We start from the raw sequence: 26,780 nt of genomic DNA, 5'->3' as shown, positions 1-26,780 counted from the left end.
GGTTCATTGGATTAAAGTCGCCCGGGTGTCCCTGCCTCCTTGGTGTAGTGCCGGGTCAGCGTTCGGCCCCTCATCATTGCCCTGTGCTTCCTCATCCTCCGAATCGATGCTGGACTCATTGTGTGTCGCCGTATCCACTGCGTCAATGTCTTCTTCGTCAACTGCGTCCCCCACTTTCCAGTGCAAGATTGTGCAGAGCGCAGCATGCAACCACTATCACCGAGACACGATCTGGGGGGTACTGGAGTGCGCCCCCTGAGCATTCCAGGCATCGAAAGCGCATCTTGAGAAGACCAATGGCTCTCTCCACCACAGCCCTTGTGGAGGCATGGCTCTTATTGTAGCATTGCTCAGCTTCTGTTCTTGGATGGTGGAGAGGCGTCATGAGCCACCTTCTGAAGGGATAGCCCTTGTCACCCAGCAGCCATCCATGAAGCCGAGCCAGAGAACTGAAGAGCCGCAGCACCTGGGAGTGTCTGAGGATGTGGGCATCATGGGAGCTGCCTGGGTACCTTGCACAGACTTGTAGAATCAGCATCCTGTGATCACACACTATCTGCACGTTCATGGAGTGGAAGCCCTTCCTGTTGACAAAGGCACCGGGCTCACCTGCTGGCACCTTGATGGCCACATGTGTACAGTCTGTAGCACCCTGGGTTCGGGGGAAGCCAGCAATGGCCGCGAAGCCCGGCTCGCTGTTCCTGAATTGCCTGGCCGCAGCTGAATTGGATGAAGGTCAATGCATGCCTGAACAGAGCGTCTGTGACCTGCTTGACACAAGTGTGCACAGCTGATTGGGAGGCACCACGAAGATCACCCACCCAGCCCTGGAAGGAGCCAGAGGCATTGAAGTTGAGGGTAACTGTGGCCTTCAGAGCTGCTGGCATGGGTAGTCCGCCCACACAGTTAGGAGAGATCTCAGGGCCAATCATCTGACAGATGTACTGTACTGTCTCCCTTGACAGTCGGAGCCTCCTTCGGCACTGCACCTCAGTCATATTGAGGTAGCAGCTTCGCCGCCTGTATACCCTGGCAGATAGTGGAGTCTTCTGTGGCCCCTTCCACCTTGGACTACCTCTTGGCCCTGCGGCCCTTATGCCTGTACTCCCAAAGGTGGCTCCCCTGGAGGCTGATTGTGCACTCCTGGCCTCCTCCTCATTCTAGCCCTCCCTTCCTCCTCAGAGGAGCTGCCTCCAGTCAGAACCCAATCGCAGGCTAAAGGGAGGCCTCCGGAAAGCTGCAGGCCCGATAAAGATTCCTGACTGAAGAGTGCTGAACTGACGGTTAAAAGTACACAGAAAGCTGCTGGAATTCGTTCTGAACTGCTACAGATCACACAGGCAAGTTTAGAAAACTTTCTGCAGTAAATACTTCACAGACCAGATTGACAACCCCACTGAGCCCTCTTATCACGCCCGAGGGTGAGTTTTATCAAAAAGTCGCTTACCCGCCTGCCCGTTGTGCACATATGCCAAGCACGGGCGCCGGAAAATTGGCGTCGATTGCCGAGTTAAGGGCCTTAACTAGCCTGTTAATTAATGGCGGGCGTGCGTCGCACTTCATCGCGCACCCACCCAACGAAACATCGCAATGGCGCACGGTGACGTCATTTTACGCGCTGACGTGTGGGGCCCGCCTCCCACACATCACCCTGAAAATTCTGCCCCATAGTGCCTTTTTTGCGACCATTAATGGTTTATAAATTAAGGAGGTTTTATATATGTCTTGATGCTTCTTTGCACTCCTTGATAGTGACTTGTGAGTTTAGATTTTCCGCTATAGGTATAGTGTACACCCACATGGATAATGGTGGGTCTTAGACTCAAATGGACATTTCTGATATCAGATCATTGACCTGAGACAGTAACTCTTTCTTTCCCACATTGCTGCCTGACCTGTGGAGTGTTTCCAGTGTTTTGTTTTTATTTCAAATATTCACCCATATTTTTGATGTTAGATCAGACTTTCTTGGAATAATGGAAAATGGGTGAGAATAATTCGGGAGAGGTGCAAAACAAATTGCTGACTCGGCATCACCCACTTTACAAAAGGTCAAGATCTACCCCAAATGGTGGGGAGCTAAAAATTGCCCAGACTGACTAGAGAGAAACAAAGCACAATCAGTAGAGGTAACTGAAAACACAAGTGAACAGGTTCAAAAATAAGTCAATAAATCCATCTCTGACTCCCTCCAAGAGTAACCAGACTTCACAGATCCTGAGTGGCTCTGAAAAGATTTACATTTTGTTTATTCTGTGCTGGGCTAGCAGCACTCGCAGCAAGAGAGGAGCTTTACCTCCTTCAGGCCATGAACTGAAACTCTTGCTCTCTGTGCGACTCCTAATCTATCCTGTCTCCCTCTGGGAGTAAAACAGGGCGGGACTTTGAGTTCCGCGCCGATCTGCCATCTCTATCTAAACTTTCCTGTTAGTCCCAACTCCCAATTCCAAGTGAGGGGGTTAACAATGGGAGCAATTGCAACAGCATTGCAAAGGGATCCTAAAATCACAAACCCAGTACTATTGTGTACCCACAGCAACTTTACACTCCAACAGAACCCAATACGCTATAGCTAGCATCATCAGTCTTAATGATGGTTGGAGCCAAAGTGAGCCCCTTTTAAAATAAATCCCCATTCTTTTATTGGTGTCTTTCCAACGGGGAACGGAACTTGCTGTGAGTTAAGACACGAGCAGCAGAGTTTTGGATGACCTCAAGATTAAGGAGGGTAGAATGTGGGAGACCAGTAAGAAGTGTGTTGGAATAGTAGAGTCCCTGAAAACAAAAAGTAGCCCCCATAAAATAAAGGTAACCCTTGAGAAAATCTCAAGAAAAGCCCTCGAAAAGAAAATTATTTTGACGCCTGGCAGGCGTCATAACTCCAGTTATGAAGCTCTGGTTAGGCCCCAGCTAGAGTACTGTATCCAGTTCTGGTCACCATATTTTAAGAAAAGTATGAAGATCCTTGAAAGAGTGCAAAGGAAATTTGCCAGAATGGTTCCAGGGATGTGGGGCAGGGGGGAGGTGGGGGTGGTTTAGGCCCATGCGGTTGGATTTTATGGGGCATCATGGTCCCCAACCACCTAGTAAAAACATTCTGGGGAACCCACCCACGACACTGCTGGCTGACCCTGGTTAATTTGGAGCAGCATTCATTGCCTTAAGGAAAGAGGTCTGCCCTTCTCTCAAAAGGAAGTCCCACCTTAGCGATCTTCCAGTCAATCAGATGGTCAGCAGTCTATAGTCCTAGCAGTACCAGATATGAGTGGTGGCCACTGCTGGGGCTACAGCCAGTCTCAAAGAAGGGGAGTCTGCACACCAAGGTAAATCCAGAGCATCTTCGGGGCCAGATTGGCGGGTGTCAGCGAGGGGTATGGGGAGCTGAGATTGAAAGATGTGGGGGAGGCAGGGGTATGACATTAGATGGGGTGCCTCCAATGGCCACAGGGGATCGCCAAAGGAAGTCTCCCCTGCCTGACACCAGCCCACGCAGTTAAAGCTGCTGGGTTACCTGCTTGGTGTGCGCCTCCTCCTGCCATGGGTAAAATAGCAGCAGGACCGGGATGAAGCCTTTAAGTGGCCATTAATTGGCCACTTAAGGACCTCAATAGGCCTTTGGGTAGGTGAGCCACCCAACATCCCCACTGCCCTCCATAAAATTTGAGACATTTCATGGCGGGCAAATGGGTGGCAGGTGCTGCATTTTACGAGCTCCTCCTTCAAACCCATCGGTGGTAGAGAGTTAAAATCCAGTCCAAGAATAGGTTGGAAATGCTGGGTTTTTCTCTTTGGAGCAAAGGAGATTGAGTGGTGATTTGATAGAGACGTACAAGATTATGACAAGCTTAGATAAGGCAGACAAGAGGAAACTCTTCCCATTAGCTGATGGTAAAAGGGCTAGAGGACACAGATTGAAGATTTTGGGGGACAGATGCAGGGGGATGTGAGGAAGAACTTTTTTACACAACGAGTGTCAATGACGTGGAACTTGCTGCCGAGGGTGGTGGAAGTGGAAACAATCAATGATTTCAAAAGAAATTGGATGGGCGGTTGAGGGAAATAAATTTGCAGACATTGGGATCAAGCAGGTAGTGGGACTGACTGGATTGCTCCGCGGGGAGCCAGTATGGAGTCAATGGGCCTCCTTCTGTTCTGTAAATGCCTCTATGAAGTAAAAACTGGAATAAAGTAAGCTTATAATGTGTTGAGCAGAGAAGAATTCCAGTTTACCTTTGCTTGGCACTTTTTCTTCCTTTTTATCTGGAAGAGTGACATAAGAAAATGCTTTGGGGTCAGACAATACCATGTTGTCAAAAGTAATTTTATTCATGGTCCGGTTATACTCCAGACGAACCTCCTGTTCAATCCTTTTAAAATAGTTCGGCAACCTAGAAAAATAGAAAATCAATAATCAAAACATGTAACAAACAGTAATTTTTATTTCCTATTTCAAGCCACTGTTCTCACCACAATTTTTCCCTATGATTGCATAGTGGTTTTGTCACTTGATGAATAATCCAAAGGCCTGAACTAACAATCTGGAAAATGTGAGTTCGAATCCCATCATGGCAATTTGAGAATTTAAATTCATTTTCTCAAAAAAAAGAACAATAATAAAAAAGCTGGTATCAGTAAAAGTAACTGTCAAGCAGTCCGACTGGTGTAGAAAGACAACTGGCTCGCTAACGCACTTTAGCGGAAAAAGTCCCGATGCACACCAACCTGGTTGACTCTTAACTGTACATTGAAGTGGTCGATCAAACCCATTAGCAGTGGCCAAGCATCACCCTGTCAGGGCAGTTAGGAACAGGCATTAAATTCTGGCCTTGCCAATGTTGCCCATATGACAAGAATGAAGAATATACTGAAGTATGACCTTCTATCAGGGTGTACCAAGAGCAAAATAATTCATGCTCCATTTCATGTCATCATCACCTCTCAAGAATAATACAGTGATTATTATTTAAGTGCCAGCTTGGTTCAGTAAGTAGTACTCTTAGCTCTGTGACAGCAGGTCATTAATTTAAGCCCTACTCTATATGTTAGGATATAATCTCTATTGGCACTCCAGTGAAATATTGAGGGATCGTTGAAGATGTTTTTCTTTCAGATATGATGTCAGATGCCAGAAAAAAATTGATTAATTGGTTATTCATCTGAATGAATAACTATCGTAAAAGTCTGAACAGGTTGAGGCTCTTTTCTATAGAAAAGAGAAAGTGGAGGGGCGACCATATAGATTTCTTGAAAATTAAGAAAGGATTTAATAGAGGAGAAGGAGACAAAATGTTTCTACTTGGAGGAATGCAAAACTAGATCTCATAAATATAATGTAGTCACTAATGAATCCAATAAAGAATTCGGGAGAAATGCAGTATGAAATCTACTGCATGGAGTAGTTGAGGCGAGGAGCATAGAAACACATAAGAAATGCTAGTAAAGTACAGAACTTACTTATTTCCAAACCTCATTGGAACAGTGGTCCAATCATGGGCAAAAGAGTTGAATTTCAAAGGTGGCAGTGACTGCTCTTGACATCAAGGCAGAATTTGACTGAGTGTGGCATCAAGGAATCCTAGCAAATTGAAGCCAAGAGGAAACAGGGGTAAGACCTTCACTTGCTGGAGTCAAATCTAGTACAAAGGAAGATGGTTGTAGTTGTTAGAGGCAATAATCTCAGCCCCAGTATATTGCTGCAAGAATTCCTCAGGGCAGTATCCAGGCCCAACCAATTTCAGTTCCTTCATAAGGATCTTCCCTCCATCATAAAAACAAAAGAGGAGATGTTCATGATGATTGCACAGTATTCAATTCACAACTCCTTCAGAACTACAGAAATACAGATATTGTCAGGGCCTATAGCCTTTGCTATAGCAAGTATGCACAGCCATTTCTTGATATCACGTGGAGTGAATTAAATTGCCTTAAGGCTGGCATTTGTGAAGCTGGGAGCCTCAAGAAGAGACCAGGATGGATCATCAACTTAGTACCTGGCTGAAAGTAGTTGCAAATGCTTCAACCTTGTCTTTTTCCACCGATATGCCAGGCTCCAGCATCACTAAGGATTGAGATGTCTTTGGAGCCTCCCCTTCCTTCATTTAATTGTCAACTGTCATTAATGACTAGATGCGAATGACTGCAAAGCTTTGATCTGATCCATTGGTCATGGGATCACCTAGTTCTATCTAGAGCCTGCTGTTTCTGTTGTTTAGCATGCATGTAGTTCTATGTTGTAGCTTTACTTGTGAAGGAATCCATGTAAAGAAAGACAGCCATAATGAAGGGTTATAAGAGTAAAAGAGTCATTTTCCTATAAGAGTTTAAAGAATTTCAAAGGGTTTATTTTTAAAAAGGACAAATACAGTTGTCAATGCCTAACTATACATCCTGATATGTACAGACTTGTCTTTTACAGCAATGAGGATCCGCTAATAAGACACACACCCAAGAAACTGCACACAAGCACAATTTATTTCTAAAGGCAGGAAGACACAGGGCAACATTTTTCCCCCGTTAGGGGAGAAGTGCGGGAGCGGGCGTGGGCAGGTGGCCCTCTGATCAGCGCTCCCGATTGGGGGCGGCCGCCATTTTTCGTGGGCGGGCCAATTAAGGCCCGCCCAGTGTGACGTCCGCTCGGAAGCGCTGAGCGCTCCCTGTGCAGGCAGATGGGGGGGTGGGGGGAATGGCAAATGTGGAAGTGCGCTCTGGTCTCCCTGAGACTAAGTGCTGCCTCAGGGAGATCAGTTCCCAAAGTGAAAAAGTTATTCTGTCGAAAATTTCATTTACCATCCTTGTCCCCTCATGTGACAATGTCACATGAGTTGGGACATGGGCATATCTTTAAATAAAAGTGAATCTTAATTTTTAAATTCAGTCATGAAACCTCATCCCACCTGTGGATGAGGTTTCATGCTTTTTCAGGTGGCCGCCAGCACTCCCAATCTGCCTGCCAACCTTAAGGTTGGACAGGCAGGTCCACTAATTGGTTTAATTATTTTTTGAATGGCCTCAATAGGCCATTGACAGGTCAGCGGGTGCACAGCTGACTCGACTGCGCCCCCGCCGACCTGCAAATGCAAATGACACGGGATGACGTCAGGAGTTCCATCTAACGTCATTCTGCGTCGGCGAGTGGGCCCCACCCCCGCTTGCCGATGGGAAAATTCTTCCCACAATGTAGTAATTGATAAGAATTCCACACTTGGTTAGGAATGTTTTCCAAACTAAAACCATTCATAATCTTAGAACACAGACTTCTGACTAATGGAAATTAACCATGGGGAGAATTTTCCCATCGGCGAGCAGGGGCGGGGCCCGCTCGCCGATACGTAAAATAATGTGCAGTGACGTCGGGCGGGTGTCCTGACGTCACCATGTGTCATTTAGATTGTCGGTTTGTTGGGCATGCAGCCGTGTCAGCTGCGCACCTGCCAAACCGTCGAAGGCCTTTTAAGGCCATTAACAAAGTTGTTAAAGTTGTTAAGAATGCTGCCCGTCCAACCTTAAGGTTGGCGGGCAGGCGAAGAGCCCAAGCAGTTTTCGCATTTTTTGTGAAACCTCATCCATGGGTGGGATGAGGTTTCATGAAGGGTTTATTAATTAAATTAAAAATTTTGAAAAAATTAATGGACATGTCCCAGCTCATGTGGCAGTTTCACGAGGGGACATGTCCTTAAAATTTTTTTTCACCTTTATTAAATTTTCCAGAACTTAAACTAATTTCTGCGCTCTTTCGCACATGCGCGCGAAAGAGCGCAGGCCCCGAATCAGGGAATCCCCCCTGCCCGCACAGGGAGCGCACAATGCTTCCGGGTGTGCGTCACACTGGGCAGGCCTTAATTGGTCCGCTCACATAAAATGGCGGCGTGCACCCAATCGGGGGCGCCGATCGGGTTCACGCTGGCCCCCACCTGTCCCCGCACAACCCCACCGACAGGGGGAAAATTCAGCCCCATGAGTTCTGGCAAGCATGGCTTCCCTAGGAATCAATAACGGCCAGGCCTTACATCAAATTTAACAGTTAAATAGAGCTTCTTAGAATAGGAAAGGATTGTTCCTAAGTAGAAGTTAACAGTGATCAAAATCAATTTTGGAACATAGGTGGAGAATTTTCTCCCCATCTGGCAGGCTGGGTGGGTGGAAGCGGGTGTAGAGCCGATCGCTGCCCATGATCTGCTGCGCACCGCCATTTTACATGGGCGGGCCAATTAAAGCCCGCTCAGCGTGACGCATACCTGGAAGCGCTCAGCGCTATCTGTGCGGGTGGGGGGAAAAAGGATAGTCGGGGCCTGCGCTCTTTCGTGTATGTGCGGGAAAGAGTGCAGAAATCTCCCTGAGGCACGAAGCTGCCTCAGGGAGATTAATTTCATTATGGAAAATTGGAAAAAAGGAAAAATAAAATTATTCAGACATGTCCCCTCATGTGACATTGTCAGATGAGCTGGGACATGTTTATGAATTTTAACAACACATTTTATTTAATTAATAAACACTTCATGAAACCTCATCCTGCCTGGGGATGAGGTTCCATGAAAAATGCGAAGGCTGCCTGGGCTCTTTGCCTGCCCGCCAACATTAAGATTTGGATGGGCAGCCCTGTGAAGTACTTCAATTAGATCATTAATGGCCTTAATAGGCCTTTAACAGTTCGGTGGGCACGCAGCCGACTCTAGTGTGCGCTCACCAAACTGAAGAACGGAATGACACATGGTGACGTCAGGACGCACACCCGACATCACCGCGCGTCATTTTATGTGTCGACATGTGGGGCCCGACCCCACACGCAGAATGGAAGATTCTGGTCATAAAATAGGAAGAACCTAATTACAATTAAGAGACCACGCCTATACTAAGAAATGAATTATGCAGCCAAAGATACACCATAAGTATTGAGAGCATACATTGGATAGTAGGATGGGGAGGTGGTGGGGTAGTGGTATTGTCACTAGATTGGTAAATCAGAGACCCAATGCAATGCTCTGGGGACCCAGGTTTGAATCCCACCAGATGGTGGAATTTGAATTCAACAAAAATCTGGAATTAAAAGTCTAATGATGACCATGAAACCATTGTTGATTGTTGTAAAAACCCATCTGGTTCACTAATGTCCTTTAGGGAAGGAAATCTGCCATCTTTACCTGGTCTGGCCTACATGTGATTCCAGGCCCACAGCAATGTGGTTGACCCTTAAATGCCCTCAAGGGCAATTAGGGGTGGGCAATAAATACTGGCCTAACCAGCGACGCCCACATCCCAAGAATGGATAAAAAAAAGATTCATTTAAGCGTCACTCACTCGGGGATTATGGTAAATGTTACTTTAATATTTGATGGATATCCTATTTTAAATATTTTTTACTGTAACAACTGAAATTTAAGACGGGATTTGCTACTAGAAATAAGATTGTACCATCTCTCCTTTTCCTAGAACCTATTTAACCTTGTGATTGGCTGTTTTCACCTGACTTTGAATTGTTTGTTCAGTTCTTTAATAAGCTTCTATATATTTTAGAATTTATATTATCTCACAGTTTTCTGTATCGCTAATTTGAGAGCGCAACTCCGTATTCCCTTTAGAAGGGAAGTACATTACCGAGGAGCAGCCTGGACCCTAATAATATCTGGGAAATTATAATCTGGCTTTAATTTACTAAAAAGGGTAAGCAGAGGATGGTAATAATATTAGCTGGCTACTTTCTTTTGAACAGAGATGGATCAGCCCTTCAGACCCACTTAAGCATCTTTGGGATCTGTCTTTCTCTACCTGAAGTTGAAGGGAATCATCTGAGAGGTACTCCTGATCTGGGATTTTCCCAAAAAGGGGCTAGGATTATAATACACCTTCACTAGGGTGGCACCTTAATTTTAGGTTCATCTGATGCTGCTCCTGGCACCTCTCCTACACTCCTCATTGAACCAGGGTTGGTCCCCTGGCCTTATGATAATAAAGAGTAAAAGAAATGCTGGGTCATGAGATTACAGATTATGTTGGAATAGAATTCTGCTATTACTGATGCCAAAAGTGCCTCATGGTTGCCCAGTTCTGAGTTGTTTGTTCTGTTCAGAATCTATCCCATTTCGCACGGTGATAGTGCCACACAAAACAATGAAAGGTGTCTTCAGCAGAAAGATAGTATTTCATCTCCCCAAGGACTGTGTGAAGGTTCTGCTATAGAAGTGTCAAATAAGGACTTTAATGACACGGCATACAGGAAAAGGCTGATGAGCATGCACACAGGAATGTTTGGTAAATTGGTAGGCCTGCCCGAAAGCCTGTGGTCACTGTCAAGGAACATAGTAAAGACTGGCACAATTTGGTACAAGGCTTTATGCAGAGCTTGGAATTCGGCCTTTCCAGTGTGGTTGTGGTGAACTCCACAAGAACACTTGTGGATACAACCATGATGCAGCATCTGATAGCCAATGTCTTAGTTTCCAATGCAGCACAAGCAAAAATTACAAAATATCTACACTGGAGTGCTGCTTTGGGCTACATTAGAGTGCTTAACTTGGAGTTTGGTGAGTGAGCGAGTTCAGTGGACAGGGGAAGGAGGTCCTCCTTTCTTTTTCTATCTTTCTTCATTCTCCAGTAGCTGCCTCTAACTTTACTACCAGGGTAGAAGCTGATTGGTGATAAACTGGTAAATTATTTTACTTATTTTAATTGTAATAAGTAGTTTTTAAAAGTTGCAGGAAGGCAGGTTATCTCAGGCCAGTGGAATGTGCATCCTGAGGTGTGTAGGAAGTCATGGATGCACCATGTGTCCTTGATGAACAAATCTGCAGAATGTGTTTCAGAGCTTGAGCGGCAGTTAGAGTCACTGTTGTGCATCTGCAAGGGAGAGGACTATGTGGATAGCATGCTTAGGGATGTGGTCACATCGCAGGTTAAGAGCATGCAGGCAGTGAAGGAATGGATAACCGCCAGGCAGTCTAAGAGATCCAAGCAGGTAATGCAGGAGTCCGCCAAGTCTATCTTTCTTGCTAATCAATTTTCCATTTTGGATACTGGTAAGGGCGATGGTCCCTCAGGGCAGTGCAGCCAGAGCTAAGTCTATGGCACCATGGGTGGATCAGCTGCACAGGAGGGGAGGAAGAAGAGTGGGAGATCAATAGTGATGGGGGATTCAATAGTCAGGGGATCAGACATGCATTTTTGCGGCAGTAAACGTAACTCCAGGATGGTGTGTTGCTTCCCTGGTTCCAGGGTCAAGGATGTCACAGAGCGGCTGCAGGACATCCTTCTGGGGGAGGGTGAATGGCCAGAGGTCATGGTCCACATTGGTACCAATGACATAGTTAGGGAGAGGAATGAGGTTCTGAAGATTTTAGCAGATTTTAGAGAATTAGGAAGGAAATTAAAAAGTAGATCCTCAAGAGCAGTGATCTCAGGATTACTTCCAGGGCCACACGCTAGTGAACATAGGAATAGGAGGATTGAGTGATTGAACATGGCTAGCGAATTGGTGTAGGAGGGTTGGCATCAGGTTTCTGAGGCATTGGACCGGTTCTGGGGCAGATGGGACTGTACAAGCTGGATGAGTTATACCTTAACAGGGCTGGGACGAATATCCTTGCAGGGAGATTTGCTAATGCTATTGGGAAGAGTTTAAACTAGCATGTCAGAGGTTGGGAACCTGAGGGGTAGCTCAAATTGGAAGGAAGTAGAGCTGGCAACTGCAAGTAGAAAAGTGACAAGTGAAATTAGAAGGTAGGCAAAATGAAGCGGAGCATCAACTAAAAATAGAATGCGAAATAATGTCAAAAAGACTAAGGGCACTCTACCTGAATGCATGCAGCATTCACAATAAGGTAGATGACTTAAAGGCACAAACAGAGGTAAATGGGTATGATGTAATTGCCATGACCGAAACGTGACTGCAGGGTGACCAAGACTGGGAACTGAACATTCAAGGATATTCGAGGTTTAGGAAGGACGGCAATAAGGAAAAGGAGGTGATGTTGCGCTGATAATAAGGGATGGGATCAGTGCATTAGTAAGGGAAAATCTCAGATTGGAAAAACAAAATGTGGAATCTGTTTGGGTGTAACTAAGAAACAACAAGGGGCAACAAACGTTGATGGGAGCTGTTTACAGGCCACCAAACAGTAGTGGTAGTGTGGGGCATGGTATTAACCAGGAGATTAGAGAAACATGTAGCATGGGTAATACAGTAATCATGGGCGACTTCAATCTGTATATGGGCTGGGTAAACATAATGAGTACTATTGCTGTGGAAGACGAGTTCCTGGAGTGTATAATGGATGATTTTCTACAGCAGTGTGTTGAGGAACTGACTAAAGAACAGGCTATTTTAGATCTCGTATTATGTAATGAAAAAGGGCTCATTAATAATCTTGTTGTAAAAGAACCTCTAGGGATCAGTGACCATAATATGATGGAATTTTGCATTATGTTTTAAAGTGAGGTAGTTCAATCTGAAGCCAAGGTGTTAAATTTGGACAAAGGAAATTATGAAGGTATGAGGGGCAAATTGGCTGAGGTGGATTGGGAAAATATATTAAAAGGTATGACTGTACATATGCAACAGACAGTCTTTAAAGAATTCTTACATAGTTTACAGCAATTATACATTCCTTTAAGGCAGAAAAACCCAAAAAAAGTCAATCAACTGTGGCTAACAAAGGAAATTAAGGATTGTATAAGATTAAAAGAAAAGGCCTATGAAGTTGCTAGAAATAATAGTCAATCTGAGGACTGGGAGTATTTTAGAACACAGCAAAGGAAGACCAAGAAACTGATAAAGAAAGGGAGAACAGAATACGAGTGTAAACTAGCAAAAAACACAAAAATGGACTGAAAATGCTTCTATAGGTACGTAAAAAGGAAGCATTTGGAAAGGACAAATGTGTGTCCATTATAAGCAGAGTCAGGAGAACTTATAATGGGGAATAGAGAAATGTCAGAGAAGCTTCATGATTATTTTACGTCTATCTTCTCTGAGGAAGATACAAGAAATCTCCCAGAATTAGAGATCCAAAGGATTAGGGAGAATGAGGAATTTAAGGAAATTTGTAATAGTAAGAAAATTGTATTGAAGAAATTAATGGGACTAAAGGTTGCTAAATCCCCGGGACCTGATGACCTAAATCCCAGACTGTTGAAAGAGGTAGCTATGGTGATAGCGGATGCCTTGGTAATCATCTTCCAAAATTCTATAGATTCTGGAATAGTTCCTGCAGATTGGAAGGTAGCAAATGTAACTCCAGTATTTAAGAAGGGAGGGAGAGAGAAAACAGGGAGCGACAGATCTGTTAGCCTTACATCAATAGTAAACACTGGAATCTATTCTAAAGGGTGTGATAAATTGACAGTTGAATAATAATGATATGATTGGGCATAGTCAACATGGATTTATGAATGGGAAATCATGTTTGATGAACATGTTGGAATTTTTTGAGGATGTTCCTAACAGAATTGATAAAAGGGAGTCAGTGGACATAGTATACTTTAATTTTTAGAAGGCTTTTGATAAAGTCCCCTGCAGGAGGTTGGTTAGCAAAATTAAAACCCATGGGATAGGAGGTCATATATTGATATGGATTATGGATTGGTTAACAGGCAGAAAACAGAGTAGGAATAAGCGGGTCATTCTCGCGTTGGCAGGCTGTTACTAGTAGGGTACTGCAGGAATCAGTTCTCGAGCCCCAACTGTTCACAATATATCAATGATTTGGATATGAGAACCAAAAGTAATATTTCCAAGTTCACAGATGACACAAAGCTAGGTGCAAATGTGTGTTGTGAGGAATATGCAAAGTGGATTCAAGGGGATTTGGACAGACTTAGTGAATGGGCAAGAACATGGCAGATGGAATATATGGTGGTAAAATGTAAGGTTATCCACTTTGGTAGAAGGAACATATATGCAGAGCATATCTTAAAAGGTAAGAGTTCAGAAAGTGTAGATGTACAAAGGGACTTGGGTGTCCTCATCAATAAGTCACTCAAATCTAACATGCAAGTAGAAGGCTAATGGTATGTTGGCCTTTATTGCAAGAAGATTTGAGTACATGAGTAGTGAAGTCTTGCTTCAATTGTATAGAACTTTGTTTAGACCACACCTGGAATATTGTATGCAGTTTTGGTCCCCTTACCTCACAATGTATCAATGATTTGGATATTATTGCCATAGAGAGAGTGAAATGAAGGTTCACCAGACTTGTTCCTGGGATGGCAGGACTGTCCTATGAAGAGGGATTGGGGAAACTGGGCCTGTGTTCTCTAGAGTTTCAAAGAATGAGAGGTGATCTCATTGAAACCTACAGAATACTTAAAGGGATAGACAGGGTAGATGAAGATAACGTGTTTCCCCGGCTGGGGAGTCTAGAAGCAGGGGACACAATTTCAAAATAATGGTGAAGCCACTTAGGACCGAGATGAGGAGAATTTTTTTACTCAGAGGGTTGTGAATCTTTAGTATTCACTATCCCAGAGGGTCATGGAAGCTCAGTCATTGAGTATGTTTAAAGTAGAGATTGACAGATTATTAAATACCAATGGCGTAAAGGGATTTGGGAAAAAGGCATTGAAGTGGATGATCAGGTGTGATCATATTGAATGGCTCGAAGAGCTGAATGGCCTATTCCTGCTCCTATATTCCTATGGATCTCTCACAGAAGTCATGGTAGCTCAGCTTGCTGCCATTCAGGTTTTAGACTAGTGCTACCATGGAAGCAGATACAAGTGCTCCAAGAGTTATTATTATTATTATGGTGTCATAGCAGCCCTGCAATCTGTCCTCCAGCAGATAACTAGGATTGCTGAGCTACCACTCCAGAGAAGTGACAGTGGATCCGTGGAGCATGAACCTAGTGTCGTCTCAGGATGACAGCATTTGGTCTTCCACCACTGCCACTCCGCCAGTGCCCCTGCTGTTGCCTGTCTGCCTGCCAGCCCAGACTACTGCCGCCCATTCCAAGATGGTGCAATCCAAAGCTGGGTCTTCTAGGCATAGACATGTTCAAGGTCATCCTGAAGGGCCACCTGCAATCTCCTCTAATGAAAGTCAGCAACCTTCCATCAACTATGCTGCAGCCAGTGGGTAGCACTGATTAGTAGCACAAAGCCAGGCAATGAAACACTGAAGATAAGCATTAAAGGAATGTCCAGGGGTAATTAGCTGACTTTTGTATAAAATATTGGATGGTTTGTTTGATAACGTTGGTTTGGAATGTCTGTTTTATGGTGGCTTTTATTTCAGATTATTATTATTATTAGAGCTGGAAACTGTGGAAACATAGGGACTATTACATTTGCCACCATGTAATGCAACTTTCAGGGCCTGATTTCAAACATCTCAGACTAATGGGATGAAAGTTTTCTTTCCACGCAGACTTTAAGGATCCAATGTGAACTGAGTTTGGGTTGTCTTAAAGCAGTTCTTAAAGGATATAGGCTGCTACAATGAAATACATACGCAGATTTATCTCGGAATCCAGGAGTGCTAAAAGCCCATTTCTTCATCCTTTTAAAACTTTCTTCATCCAGAAATCTAAGCCTATCAACTGGCATGCAGTCGATATATAGGTTGTAGAGCAGCAGTGCTTCTGTCTTCTGACGCAGGAAGTGAGCTTGTGCCACTCGTTTCGAGAAAACTACAGGATCCTCAGCGCAGAACAGCAAAAGGACCCGTGGTATCCAGAACTGACTGGGCAACTCCAATCTTTCACCTGTACAGAATTTGATCACAGTCATCAATATGTAAAGAAGAAAAATTCTTATAAGATTCTATCTAACTACCACCAATTGCATGTAAGGTTCTCTCACCAGGTGTCAGCTATGAGTCAGTATATGGCAGTGCTCTTACCCCTAAGTGAAAAGGTAGTAGGTTCAAGTCTCATTCCAGTGACTTGAGCAAAATATCTAGGCTGACTGCAGGAGTGCTGCGCTGTTGTAGGTGCTGTCTTTCAGATGAAATATTAAACTTAGGCCCTGTATGTTCTCTTTGGTGGAAATTAAAGATTCAATGGCACTAATTTGAAGCAGAGCAGGGGAATTCTTCCTGGTGTTCAATTAGCAGTGGTGGCTGTGGGATGGAGATGGGACTTGTAAAGTGTGAGCCCAATTTAAAGGCATGCTGGCAGCCATTACTGTGGCAGCTGCTTTAATCTATCATGGAAGTTCAAGCTCACTAGGAGGAGAGGCAGAGGCCTGGTACCTAGGGCAGGGCAACCCCAATTTCACTTGTTGAAGTACTGTATGTTTGAAGGCAGTGGGAGAAAGGTGAGAGTCTTGTTTCCACAGGATGACAGAAGAAGGCACACAGCCTAACAAAGTAGGCCTGGCTGGAAGTAGCAGAAATTGTCAGCAACCAAAGTGCCCGAGGAACTGGGTGCGGTGCAACAGGAAATTCAATGACGTGCTTTGTCCTGGCAATATGAGTGATATGAGTCATTTAGACCCAGATGACAGCCATCAGCAGACACAGCAGCTGAACAGCCTGATGATATAAGCTGCTCCTGAACATGGGAAATATTTATGACCAGGGTAACTACTGACCCATCAGCAATGCCCAGAGTCCTAGTATTGTTGAAGACCTGTGAGGCTCCATCTTGGGGTCATGTAAAGGAGTGAGTGGCTACCTCTTCAAGGGATATCGCTTGTCCCCCAAAATCCATCTATAGAGTTTAGGTGGTGGCATAAAGAGCTGTGGCACCCTGAAGATGAAGGTATCATGGAAGTTGCCAGGATAGCAAGCGTGCACATGCGTGAAGCTTTTGTTATGATCACAGACCAGATGAACATTTAAGGATTGGAAGTCCTTCCTGGTTTATGAATCTCACTGGCCAAATCACCTCAGCATCTTGATGTCCACATGGGTGGACAAAGATGACTTGTCCCTGCAGGAAACCAGTGACGGCAATGAATCCTACCAGCTGTCATGCCTGCAAGGTGCCATCTGTTTGAAATTGTATGTGCTTCCCAGCTCTCACAATGGTGAGCTGCTGCTTGAGAAATGCCACCAAAGTCTGCAGCTGATCCTTGGAAAGAGCTAGAAGCAAAGAGGTTCAAGGCCACAGTGACTTTGACAGCTATTGGCAGGGTATGACAAGCAGTACTATGAGGTCTGAGGTCTCTCTCTACAAGGGCGCAATCTCAGTGACTATCTGCTTAAATATGCACAGTTTCCTGTCACTCATTCTCTGATATTTCCAGTTAGCTTCTTCTTCGGCACTACACTCAATGCTGAGGGTATTGTCCTTGTTCCCTTCCTGCCCCTTATTCCTCTTCTCTGCTCTCCTCATGCTTGGGGCCCTGCATCTATTCCTGAGGATGCTGCTCCTCGACCCCAGCTCCGTGTACCTTAATCCTATGTCCAGCTCTTGCATTGCTTGCAGTCAGCTGCACTATTAAAGCTTACAGAACAACCCCCTGCCCTATCTTACTGCCCTCAAAACCCTGGAAGCTCATGACCCCCCTCCACTACCACAGCGTGCCCAGACCAGTTGTTCCAGTAACTCTACTCACCCGATGGCACTTATGTGCCAATGGATGAAAGTTCCCCTCAGCCATGAACCCTTTTATGGGCCCTACTAACTGAATGATGTGGCCACGACTAGCTTTCTGGTGTGCCACCTCCTTCCACTTGGAGTTCTTCCTGATCCATCGTGTAATCCGTGCACCCCGACAAAAAATTCCAAACGGGCCTTTAATCAGCTGACCACAAGCTCTTTGACAAGATTAATTGGCCCATTATCTGAATCATGTGGGTTGCGGCGTCCCACCTTTCCTAACCTGAGCAAAATCACTGGTGGTCGGAACGATGATGGCAAACTGGCATGATGGCCAGCGGCCTTCATATTCACCCCAAATGGGGGAAAAAATCCTGCCCTTAAGATCATAGTCTATACTAATACTTCAATGCAATAATGAGGGAGTGCCATTTTCAGATGAGATGTTTAAAAATCATCCTCTCAAAGATCCCTTGGTACTATGGAGACAAGGTCAGGAGAGTTGTCTATTCTCCTGGTCAATATTTATCCCTACAGCAGCATCACTAAAACATACTAACTTTTCATGTACCTCACAGCTGTTTGTGGGTCCTTGCTGTCCCTAAATTGGGTACTGTGTTCTCCTACATCCCCCTTCAAAAGTTTTCAATTGGCTGTAGGGCTTTTTGGGTTGTTGTGAAAGGTGCTAAAAAAATGAAAGATTTGCATTTCTATAAGAGATATGGAACCAAAACAAATAAATAGTGTTGGAATACAGATCAGGCACGATCTAATTGAATGATGGAACAGCTGAATGGAAGGGTTGAATGGTTTACTCATATTCCCATGTTCCTAAGATGTCATGAGATGCTTCAATATAGCTTGGAGTACTTTAAGCTGAAGCATGTGTTTTCTCTTCCCCAATTGCATGCATCAGTTCTGCATTAATGAAATTTGATAAAAGGAACTTACAAAGTAGCTTGTTAGCTGCTTGAAAATTGCTAAAGGATCGTTATAGCAGTCAGGTGATAATTCTTTGTTACTGTCAACTGACCTCTAATGAACACAAAATAAATTACAATTTTCCAGCTTCTGCTTTCAGTGAAATAGCGCATCACACAGCATTTTGGTGTGAAAGGAACCATCAGTTGCCATATTTTCACTAGAGGTGTGCTTTCAAAAGAATGTGATCACACAAGAGAGGGTACAGAGGGGATTTACAAGGATGTTGGATGGAATGGGTTAATGTTAAGTCTGACCCAAATCCCTGGAAGTAATAGCTACTTAGTTAACCAGCACAGGATAGATCTTTATCATTTAAATGATTTATATATGCTATTTAGAGATAATTTTGAGTTTTTCAAACAAAGCAGATTCCAAGTGTAGACTTGGTTTTTGTCTAGGGTACATCTTATTCTGTCCATGGCAATTGCTTATATTAAGACAGCTAAAGTAGCATTACTGGAAAATACGTACCAGTTTCAGTAATGCCACCATTCACAACTGTTTGGTTTTTTTCGTCTCGAATTAAATCATAACTATTTGCTTTCTGCACCAGATATAGTTTCTTTTCCTTGTCATAGTCCAGAACTCCAACAAAACACCACCTGTAGGCAAGTGAGTCACTTTTTGGATCATCTGAAGATTAAGAAAAATATTTTATTCAAATGTAGCATTTGACAAGCCACGGACACTGGTTAGCTAAAGTAGTGTGCTTGTCTGAATTCATACTTCATTCTACACCTCAGACCCTAAATACTGACTATTTGACTATTCTCTAATCACCTCACAAGGCTGATGGGGTCACTGCTGCATGTTAGCACTACGTGCTGCTGAGTGAATTTTTGATGTGGTGTATCAAATGCTAGGGCAGTCCAATTTCACAAAATGGCCCTTCACAAGCATAGGACCCTTATTAAATATTTTAATTACCTATTTAAATACTTCCGGCTTCCATCCAGGAAGCCAATGGAAGAATCCAATCCAATGTGATCAGCAGTGGACTTCTGGGGCTGAATCTTCAGCTCGGCAAGCGGGGGCGGGGCCCACTCACCGAGGTGTAAAATGACGTGGGATGACGTCCCGACGTCACCACGCGTCATTTAGATTTTCAGTTTGGCGGGCTTCAAAGGCCTGTTAAGACCATTAATTAACTAATTAAGGCTATTGAGAAAGCTGCCCGTCCAACCTTAAGGTTGGCAGGCAGGCAAAGAGCCCAGGCAGCCTTCGCATTTTTCACGGAACCTCGCCCACGGGTGGGATGAGGTTTCATGAATGATTTCAAATTTTCAAAAAAATTTTTATTAAAATTAATGCACATGTCCCAGCTCATGTGACAGTTTCACATGAGGAGACATGTCGTAAAAATTTTTACAACACTTTATTAGACTGTTTAAACTTAAAACTAATCTCCCTGAGGCACCTCTGTGCCACAGGGAGGTTTTTGTGCTCTTTCGCACACATGCGCAAAAGAGCGCACTCCAGACTCAGGCAACTCCCCTCCCGCCCACACAGGGAACGCTCAGAGTTTCCGGGCATGCGTCACGCTGGACGGGCCTTAATTGGCCCACATACATAAAATGGCGGTGCCCAGCCGATCGGCTCCGCACCCACCCGTGCCCACGCCCGGGGAGAAAATTCTCCCCCTGGTGTGGGAATGAGTGCTTGTGCACAACCCACCATATTTGATGCTTAGACACCTGTGAGGCTATTCACTTTGGTGGCAGGAATAGAAAATCAGAATATCTTCAAAAAGGCATGAAACTTTTAAACACTAATGTTCAAAGAGACTTGGGTGCACTCCTGCCAGGAACACAGAATGTTAGCATGCAGGCACAGCAAGTAACTAGAAAGGCAAAAGGCATATTGATCTTTATTGCAAGGGGATTGGAGCGCAAGAACAAAGAAGTCTTACGATAATTGCACAAGGCTTTGGTGAGACCACACCTGGAGTATTGTGTGCAGTTTTAGTCTCCATATCTAAGGAAGGATATTCTTGCCTTGGGGGCAGCATGGCGAAGGATCAATAAATCGGTCCGTTGGATGAGAGGGTTGTCTTATGATGAGAGACTGAATAAGAAATACACAAGATTCTGAAGGGCCTTGACAGGGTAGACTGCTTCCCTGAGCTGGGAAGTCTAGAGCATAGGGTACATGCTTAGGATAAGGGGTCGATCATTTAGCAGTGAGACAAGAGGAATTTCTTCACTGAGGTGGTAGTGAATCTTTGGAATTTTCTACCCCGCAGGGTTGTGGATGCTTCATCATTGAATATATTCAATGATAATCTCCCTTGGAGAGGCAAGGATTAATCAAGGATAGTCAGCATAGCTTTGTCAGGGGGAGATCATGTCTAACAAATTTGATTGAATTTTTTGAGAAGGTGACTAGATGAGGGTAGTATGGTTGATGTAGTCTACATAGACTTCAGTAAGGCTTTTGACAAGGTTTCGCATGGGTCACTGGTCAAGAAAGTAAGAGCCCATGGGATACAGGGCAATTTGACAAATTGTATCAAAAATTGGCTTAGTGGCAGGAGGTAGAGGGTGATGGTCGAAGGTTGCTTTTGTGACTGGAAGCCTGTCTTCAATGGCGTACACAGAGTTCGGTGCCGGGTCCCTTGCTGTTTGTAGTGTACATTAATGATCTAGACATAAATATAGGAGGTATGATCAGTAAGTTCACAGATGACACGAAAATTAGTGGTGTGGTAAATAACAAGGAGGAAAGCCTTGGACCACAGGACGATATAGATGGGCTGGTCAGATGGGCAGAACAGTGGCAAATGGAATTTAATCCTGAAAAGTGAGGTGATGCATTTTGGGAGGAGTAACAAGGCAAGGGAGTACACGATGAATGGTAGGACCCTAGGAGGTACAGAGGATCAGAGGGACCTTGGTGTGCATGTCCATTGATCCTTGAAGGCAGCAGGACAGGTAGATAAGGTGGCTAAGAAGTACTGGGATACTTGGTGCCACACTCCATTTAATCATGAGATGACAGCAGTCACTCTCACCTCACATCTCGAATGCTGCTCGTGTCCAAATTGGACCAAGGCTATATTGAGATTGTGTTATGTATCCATGCTCACTACAAACTCGGTTGCTTGCAGTCTGAGATCCAGCACTTAAATTTACTAACATCTAGTGGCAGTGACAGTGCTGACGCAAGATAGGAGCCACAGAATGAAAACCAATGAAACGTTGGGAGGGGATTGGATTAGGTAAAATTTTGCCTGTGAGCACCTACCTTGATTATAGGGCAGCAGCGGGGGTTGGGGGGGTGGGGGGGGGGGCGGGGGGCTGTGTTGTTCCGTTGCCTTAGGAGATGTGGGAAAAATAAAAATTGCATTGCCTTTGATAGTGTGTGCGCTCATCCCACATCCTAAAACAAACAATTTGCAGTTTTGGGCTTGGAGTTAACAGTGCTCCCTAATATCTCTTCCTTTGGCTAAGTGTCCATTTTTTATTATATCAATAGATAATAAGCTGTGTTATAATTGTTGTAAATATGCCAACTACAGACATAGGGAGACCTTGACTTTTTGCAAAGGTATTAAATGGGTAAGAATGAACCAGAAGCCAGTTTTACATCTCTCCCGATGACTCTTCCATTAACTTTAATGGAAATGAAAATGTATGCTTGGCTTCTGATTCACTCCATTACTCTTGAAACGGCTGCACCCCAGGGAAAATGTTGCTTGATTGACAGCTCTGGCTCTTTGATCCCTGCGATCCAGTTCACATGTTTATTTACTTGAGTAAATTGAATGGTTTCAAGGACTTGTGGTTTCTGCTATTTATACTTTAAAGGGTCTGGATGACTGACACTTTTATTGCCCTGTAGTGAAATGATTTTTTTTTAACATAGTGGAAAGTAATGAATGAATGGCATTCTTTTAAAAGTTTTTTTTAAACACATCTTACTGTCACTATAGGGTTCATTGGTTCTATATAGTGTACAGTGGGTTAATTTGCATGGAAATGCTATAGCCTGGCATAGGGAGCATGAGGGGCTATGGGGGGTTGGGTGAGGAACCATAAGGGATGGGTAGAGGGCATAGCTTGGCATTGAGGGTTTGAGGAGTCACAGGGGATGGGTGGGGGGGGTTTGGCATAGGGGGCATGAGGTCACATGGAAGAGGCATGGGGAGTGTGTGGGGATGAGGGGTGAGGGCTGGAGGGCCTTTGCATTTTTACCTTAACTGAGACAATGTCCCACCGCACAGAGGCAGGCCTCTTAAACAGCCTACTCGGCACCCGGTAGCCTCTGATCCTCTTTCCTGAGTCAGCTGGCCCAACTTATGCCCACACCCATCTCTGGCAATGAAGATCCTGCCTTTGCAGGCACTTTCTCCTGAGGTGGGTAGACTGAGCCAGGGATTTTCCTGACTTCTGCTATCTGCCTCGGTGATGAAAATTCAGGCCAATGTTTAAGTTAATAGATGGGGTGCCAATCAAGCGAGCTGCTTTGTCCTATACATATATATATATATATAATTGTGCCTTGTGAAGGTGGTCAATGGTCAGGGAAGTGAATAATTTACAGCAAGAACAAGAAAAACATTAAAAGTCACAGCATTTGTTATACTACAACATTCTTGGAATACTGTACCATGTCCTAACTTGTCGTCTTTGGGTAGAAGTGCTTTCCCTGGGATAGGTTTCCGAATATCAGATCCTTCTTCGTAGCCAAGTTGTAACCATTCTTCCGGTGTCCGACTTTCAAATTCTTCATCATCAAACACCTGCAGACATCAAGAGAAAATCACAGTCATATACCTATACTTAACAGTTGACAGTGATTTTTATTTGGGTATTTACCTGCCGTGGACTCGGACAGGATTGTATGACTGAAGACTGTGATCTAATGTGACTACTTTCAGTTTGGAATAAAGCTCTGAACCAAATAAATGAATAGTACCAATCATAACTTAAAACTTTAAGTAAATTTTCCTGTCCCCCACCAAGGCCTCTCCCCCAACTGGCCTGGTGCATGATGGACACAGCTTACCCAGTGTGCTAGCTTGTCTGGACTGACATACAACTGAATTTAGTATCCTGGCCCAGTGACATTACCATACGTTACCATATAGTTGCATCGGAAGGGAAGTGGAGCACAGTTGCAGGCCTAGCTTCATACCTCAGTGTCTTCTAGTTCTTGCTGGAGTAGAACCTAATTTGACAGAATCCAACTTAACATAGGATTCCTCGTTGGCTTTCTGCCAACTCCATCAAGTGCTCTGAGGATCGCCTTCATGTTCGCCAATGTCCCAGACTTCTCTATCACCATTCCACCAGCAAGACAGACTCACCAGATGTGGCGGCTTAGTGGTACCCAATCGGGAAGGAGTGGCCTTGAGAGTCCTCAACATTGGCTCAGGACCCCATGAAATCCAATAGTATCGGGACAAGGAAACCTTCTACTGATTATCACCTACCACGCTCCATCAACAGATGAATCAGTACTCTTCCACGTTGAACAATACTTGGAAGAAACACAGAGGATAGAATGTATTCTTGGCGTTGGAATTCGATGTCCATCATCAAAATTAGCTCAGTAGCACCACTACTGACTAAGCTGACCATATTCTAAAAGGACACGGATGCCAGACTTGGCTTATAGTAAGGGGTGAAAGAACCAATGTGAGAGTAAAACAACTGCTTTTGAAAGCCATGACTGAATTTGCCTTTACCGCACTCTCAGGCACTGTATTCCAGATCCTAACCACCAGCTGCATAACGCCACCATTAATGCCACCATTGGTTCTTTTGCCAATCATCTCCAATTGGTGTCCTCTGGTTCTCAATCCTTCCACCAATGGAAACAGTTTCTCCCTATCTACTATCCAGATCCCTCATGATTTTGAACACCTCTATGAAATCTACTTTCAATCTTCTGTACTCCAAGAAGAACATCCACAGGTTCTCCAATCTATCTACATAACTGAAGTTCCCCATGCCCGGAACCATTCTCATGAAACTTTACTGCACCTTTTCTGATATCTTCACATTCTTCCTAAAGTGTGATGCCCAGAGCTGTACACAATACTCCAGCTGCAGCTGGACTTGTGTTTTATACAAGTTTATCATAACTTCCTTGTTTTTGTACTCTGTGCTCCTATTTATAAAGCCAGGGTCCCCTATATTCTTTATTAACTGCTCCCTCAACCTGCCCTGCAATCTTCAATGATTTGTACATATGTACCCTCTGCTCCCTCAACTCCTGCACAACCCCACTTAGAATTGATGCATCTGTCCTTGACAATATTGTTAGGTGTGACTACTGTACAGTTCTTGTGGAGACAAAGCCCTGCCTTCACATTGAGGATACCCTCCATTGTGTTATGTGGTACAACCGTCTTGTAAAGTGGAATAAAAACAAAACATGCCCAGCAACCCAAAACTGGACATCCATAAGACTCTGTAGGCTATCAGCAACAACAGAATTGTATTCCATCATATTTTGTAACCTCAAGGCCCAGAAATCCCTCACTCTACCATTACTATCAAGACCAAACCTGGGTCAGTACAGAGTGTAGGAGAGCATGCGAAGCAGCAACTTTAAATAAGATGTCTACATAGCAAAGCTACGAAACAGGACTACATCCATGCTAAACGGCTGAAGCAGAATGCTATAAACATAAGCAGTCCATAACCAAAGCATCAGATGAAAGCTCTGAAGCCCCATCACATCCAGTTGCAAATGGTAGTTGGCAATTAAACAATGGAAGATCCAAGCTTCATGCACATTCCTGACTTAAATGAAGATGGAGCCCAGAATGCAAGTGCAAAAGACAAGGCTGAAGCATTCTCAAGAACCTTCAGCCAGTATCAAGTGGATAGTCCCACTCAGCCTCCTCTTGAGCTCTCCACCATAACAGATGCAAGTCTTTAGTTGATCTGATTCACTCTGCACAGTATCAAGAAACAGCAGAGTGCAATGAATATAAAGGCTATGGGCTCCCAAAATATCTCAACTGTAGTGCTGTTGACTTCTGCTGCAGAGCTGAGCCTCTAGCCAAGCTGTTCAAGTACAGTTATAACACTGGCACCTACCCAACAAAATGGAAAATTGTTCAGGCATGTCCTATCCACAAAAATCAAGACAAATTAAATCTGGCCAATTACCACCCATCAGCTTGCGATCAATCACCAAGGAAGGTATGGAAGATGTCATCAACAGTGTTATCAAGCAGAACTTCCTCACCAATAACATTCACCAATCAATTGCTTCAGATCTCTTTACAGCCTTGATCCAAAAATGGATAGAAGAGATGAATTCCAGAGGGGAGATGAGAGTGATAGTCCTTAACATTAAGGCAGCATTTGACAAAGCATGGAATCAAGTGTTCAAGTTACTGTTCATACATTGAGTAAAGGACGAATCTGGAGCCTTTCTTTTCCTTAACACAGGTTTATTCATAACAGCAGAGACTCCCTTTTACCTCCCAGCTACACCAGTGTAAACTAGTTCTTATACACTTAAAAATAATTCCCTAATTTTCCCCCATTTAGTAACAACTGTTCTCATTTAAAAACTAAAGCATGCTGAATTGTAACAGGATTTCAGCATTAACATCAAGAAACCCTGATAAAATTGAAATTAATATAAATTGGGGAAAAACTCTCTGCTGGCTGGAGTCATACCTAACACAAAGTAAGCTGGTGATATTTGTTGGAGACTTATATCTCAGCCCAGGACATCACTTCAGAAGTTACTTACTAACCCAACCATCTTCAGTTCCTTCGTCTGTGAGCTTTCATCATAGTGTCAGGAGTGGGGATGTTCACTGATGATTGCGCAGTGTTCCATCTGCAATGCCTCAGGTAATGAAGCAGTTTGTGCCCACGTGCAGCAAGATCTGGACAACATTACCACTATTGAATTGTCATGAAGCTGTTAATGTATGTAATATTATTGGAAAAGATTTTCGTTTAAAATAGAGGTTTAGTCTGTGGGTGTGTCTTAATTGGATTAAAGCCAGCTAGTCTAGGTGCTTTGATGTGTACTAATTTTGATATGTAAGAGAGAAAGCGTGCATTTGCATTTTTTGAATAGAGCATTCAAGAAGTGAGGTGAAAAATGATAGCTATCTAGCAGATACCAAGCAATATGTTTATACTACTAATAAAATTGGTACTATGAAAAGAGTTTTATTGTTAGAGAGGTTTAGTTCTGAGGTTGTTGATACAATGAGAATTAATATTCAATGGGGGTGGTAGGTATAACTTTAGCAGTTTTCGGGTGTGTAGGGCAGAGGCAATGTAAGATCAAAAGGCAGCTGCAAGCCTCCAACTGTCTCCACAGGAACCAAAGTGAAAAGAA

General features: G+C 44.0%; 1 protein-coding gene across 1 annotated transcript in view; it reads right to left on the bottom strand.

The window, feature by feature from the left end:
• The window catches only part of dnah1 (dynein, axonemal, heavy chain 1), a 532,475-nt gene that overhangs the window by 485,274 nt on the left and 20,421 nt on the right, over nt 1-26,780 (bottom strand). The window contains 4 exon segments of the mRNA XM_078543835.1: nt 4,231-4,388; nt 15,440-15,692; nt 18,930-19,091; nt 23,067-23,199. Of these exon segments, the coding sequence (XP_078399961.1) occupies nt 4,231-4,388; nt 15,440-15,692; nt 18,930-19,091; nt 23,067-23,199 (706 nt within the window).

The sequence above is a fragment of the Cetorhinus maximus genome, chromosome 6 (genome assembly GCF_964194155.1).
Source record: "Cetorhinus maximus chromosome 6, sCetMax3.hap1.1, whole genome shotgun sequence".
NCBI classification, from domain to species: Eukaryota; Metazoa; Chordata; class Chondrichthyes; order Lamniformes; family Cetorhinidae; genus Cetorhinus; species Cetorhinus maximus.
Note: the sequence above shows the minus strand (reverse complement) of the source record. Positions and strands in the feature narration are given on the sequence as shown.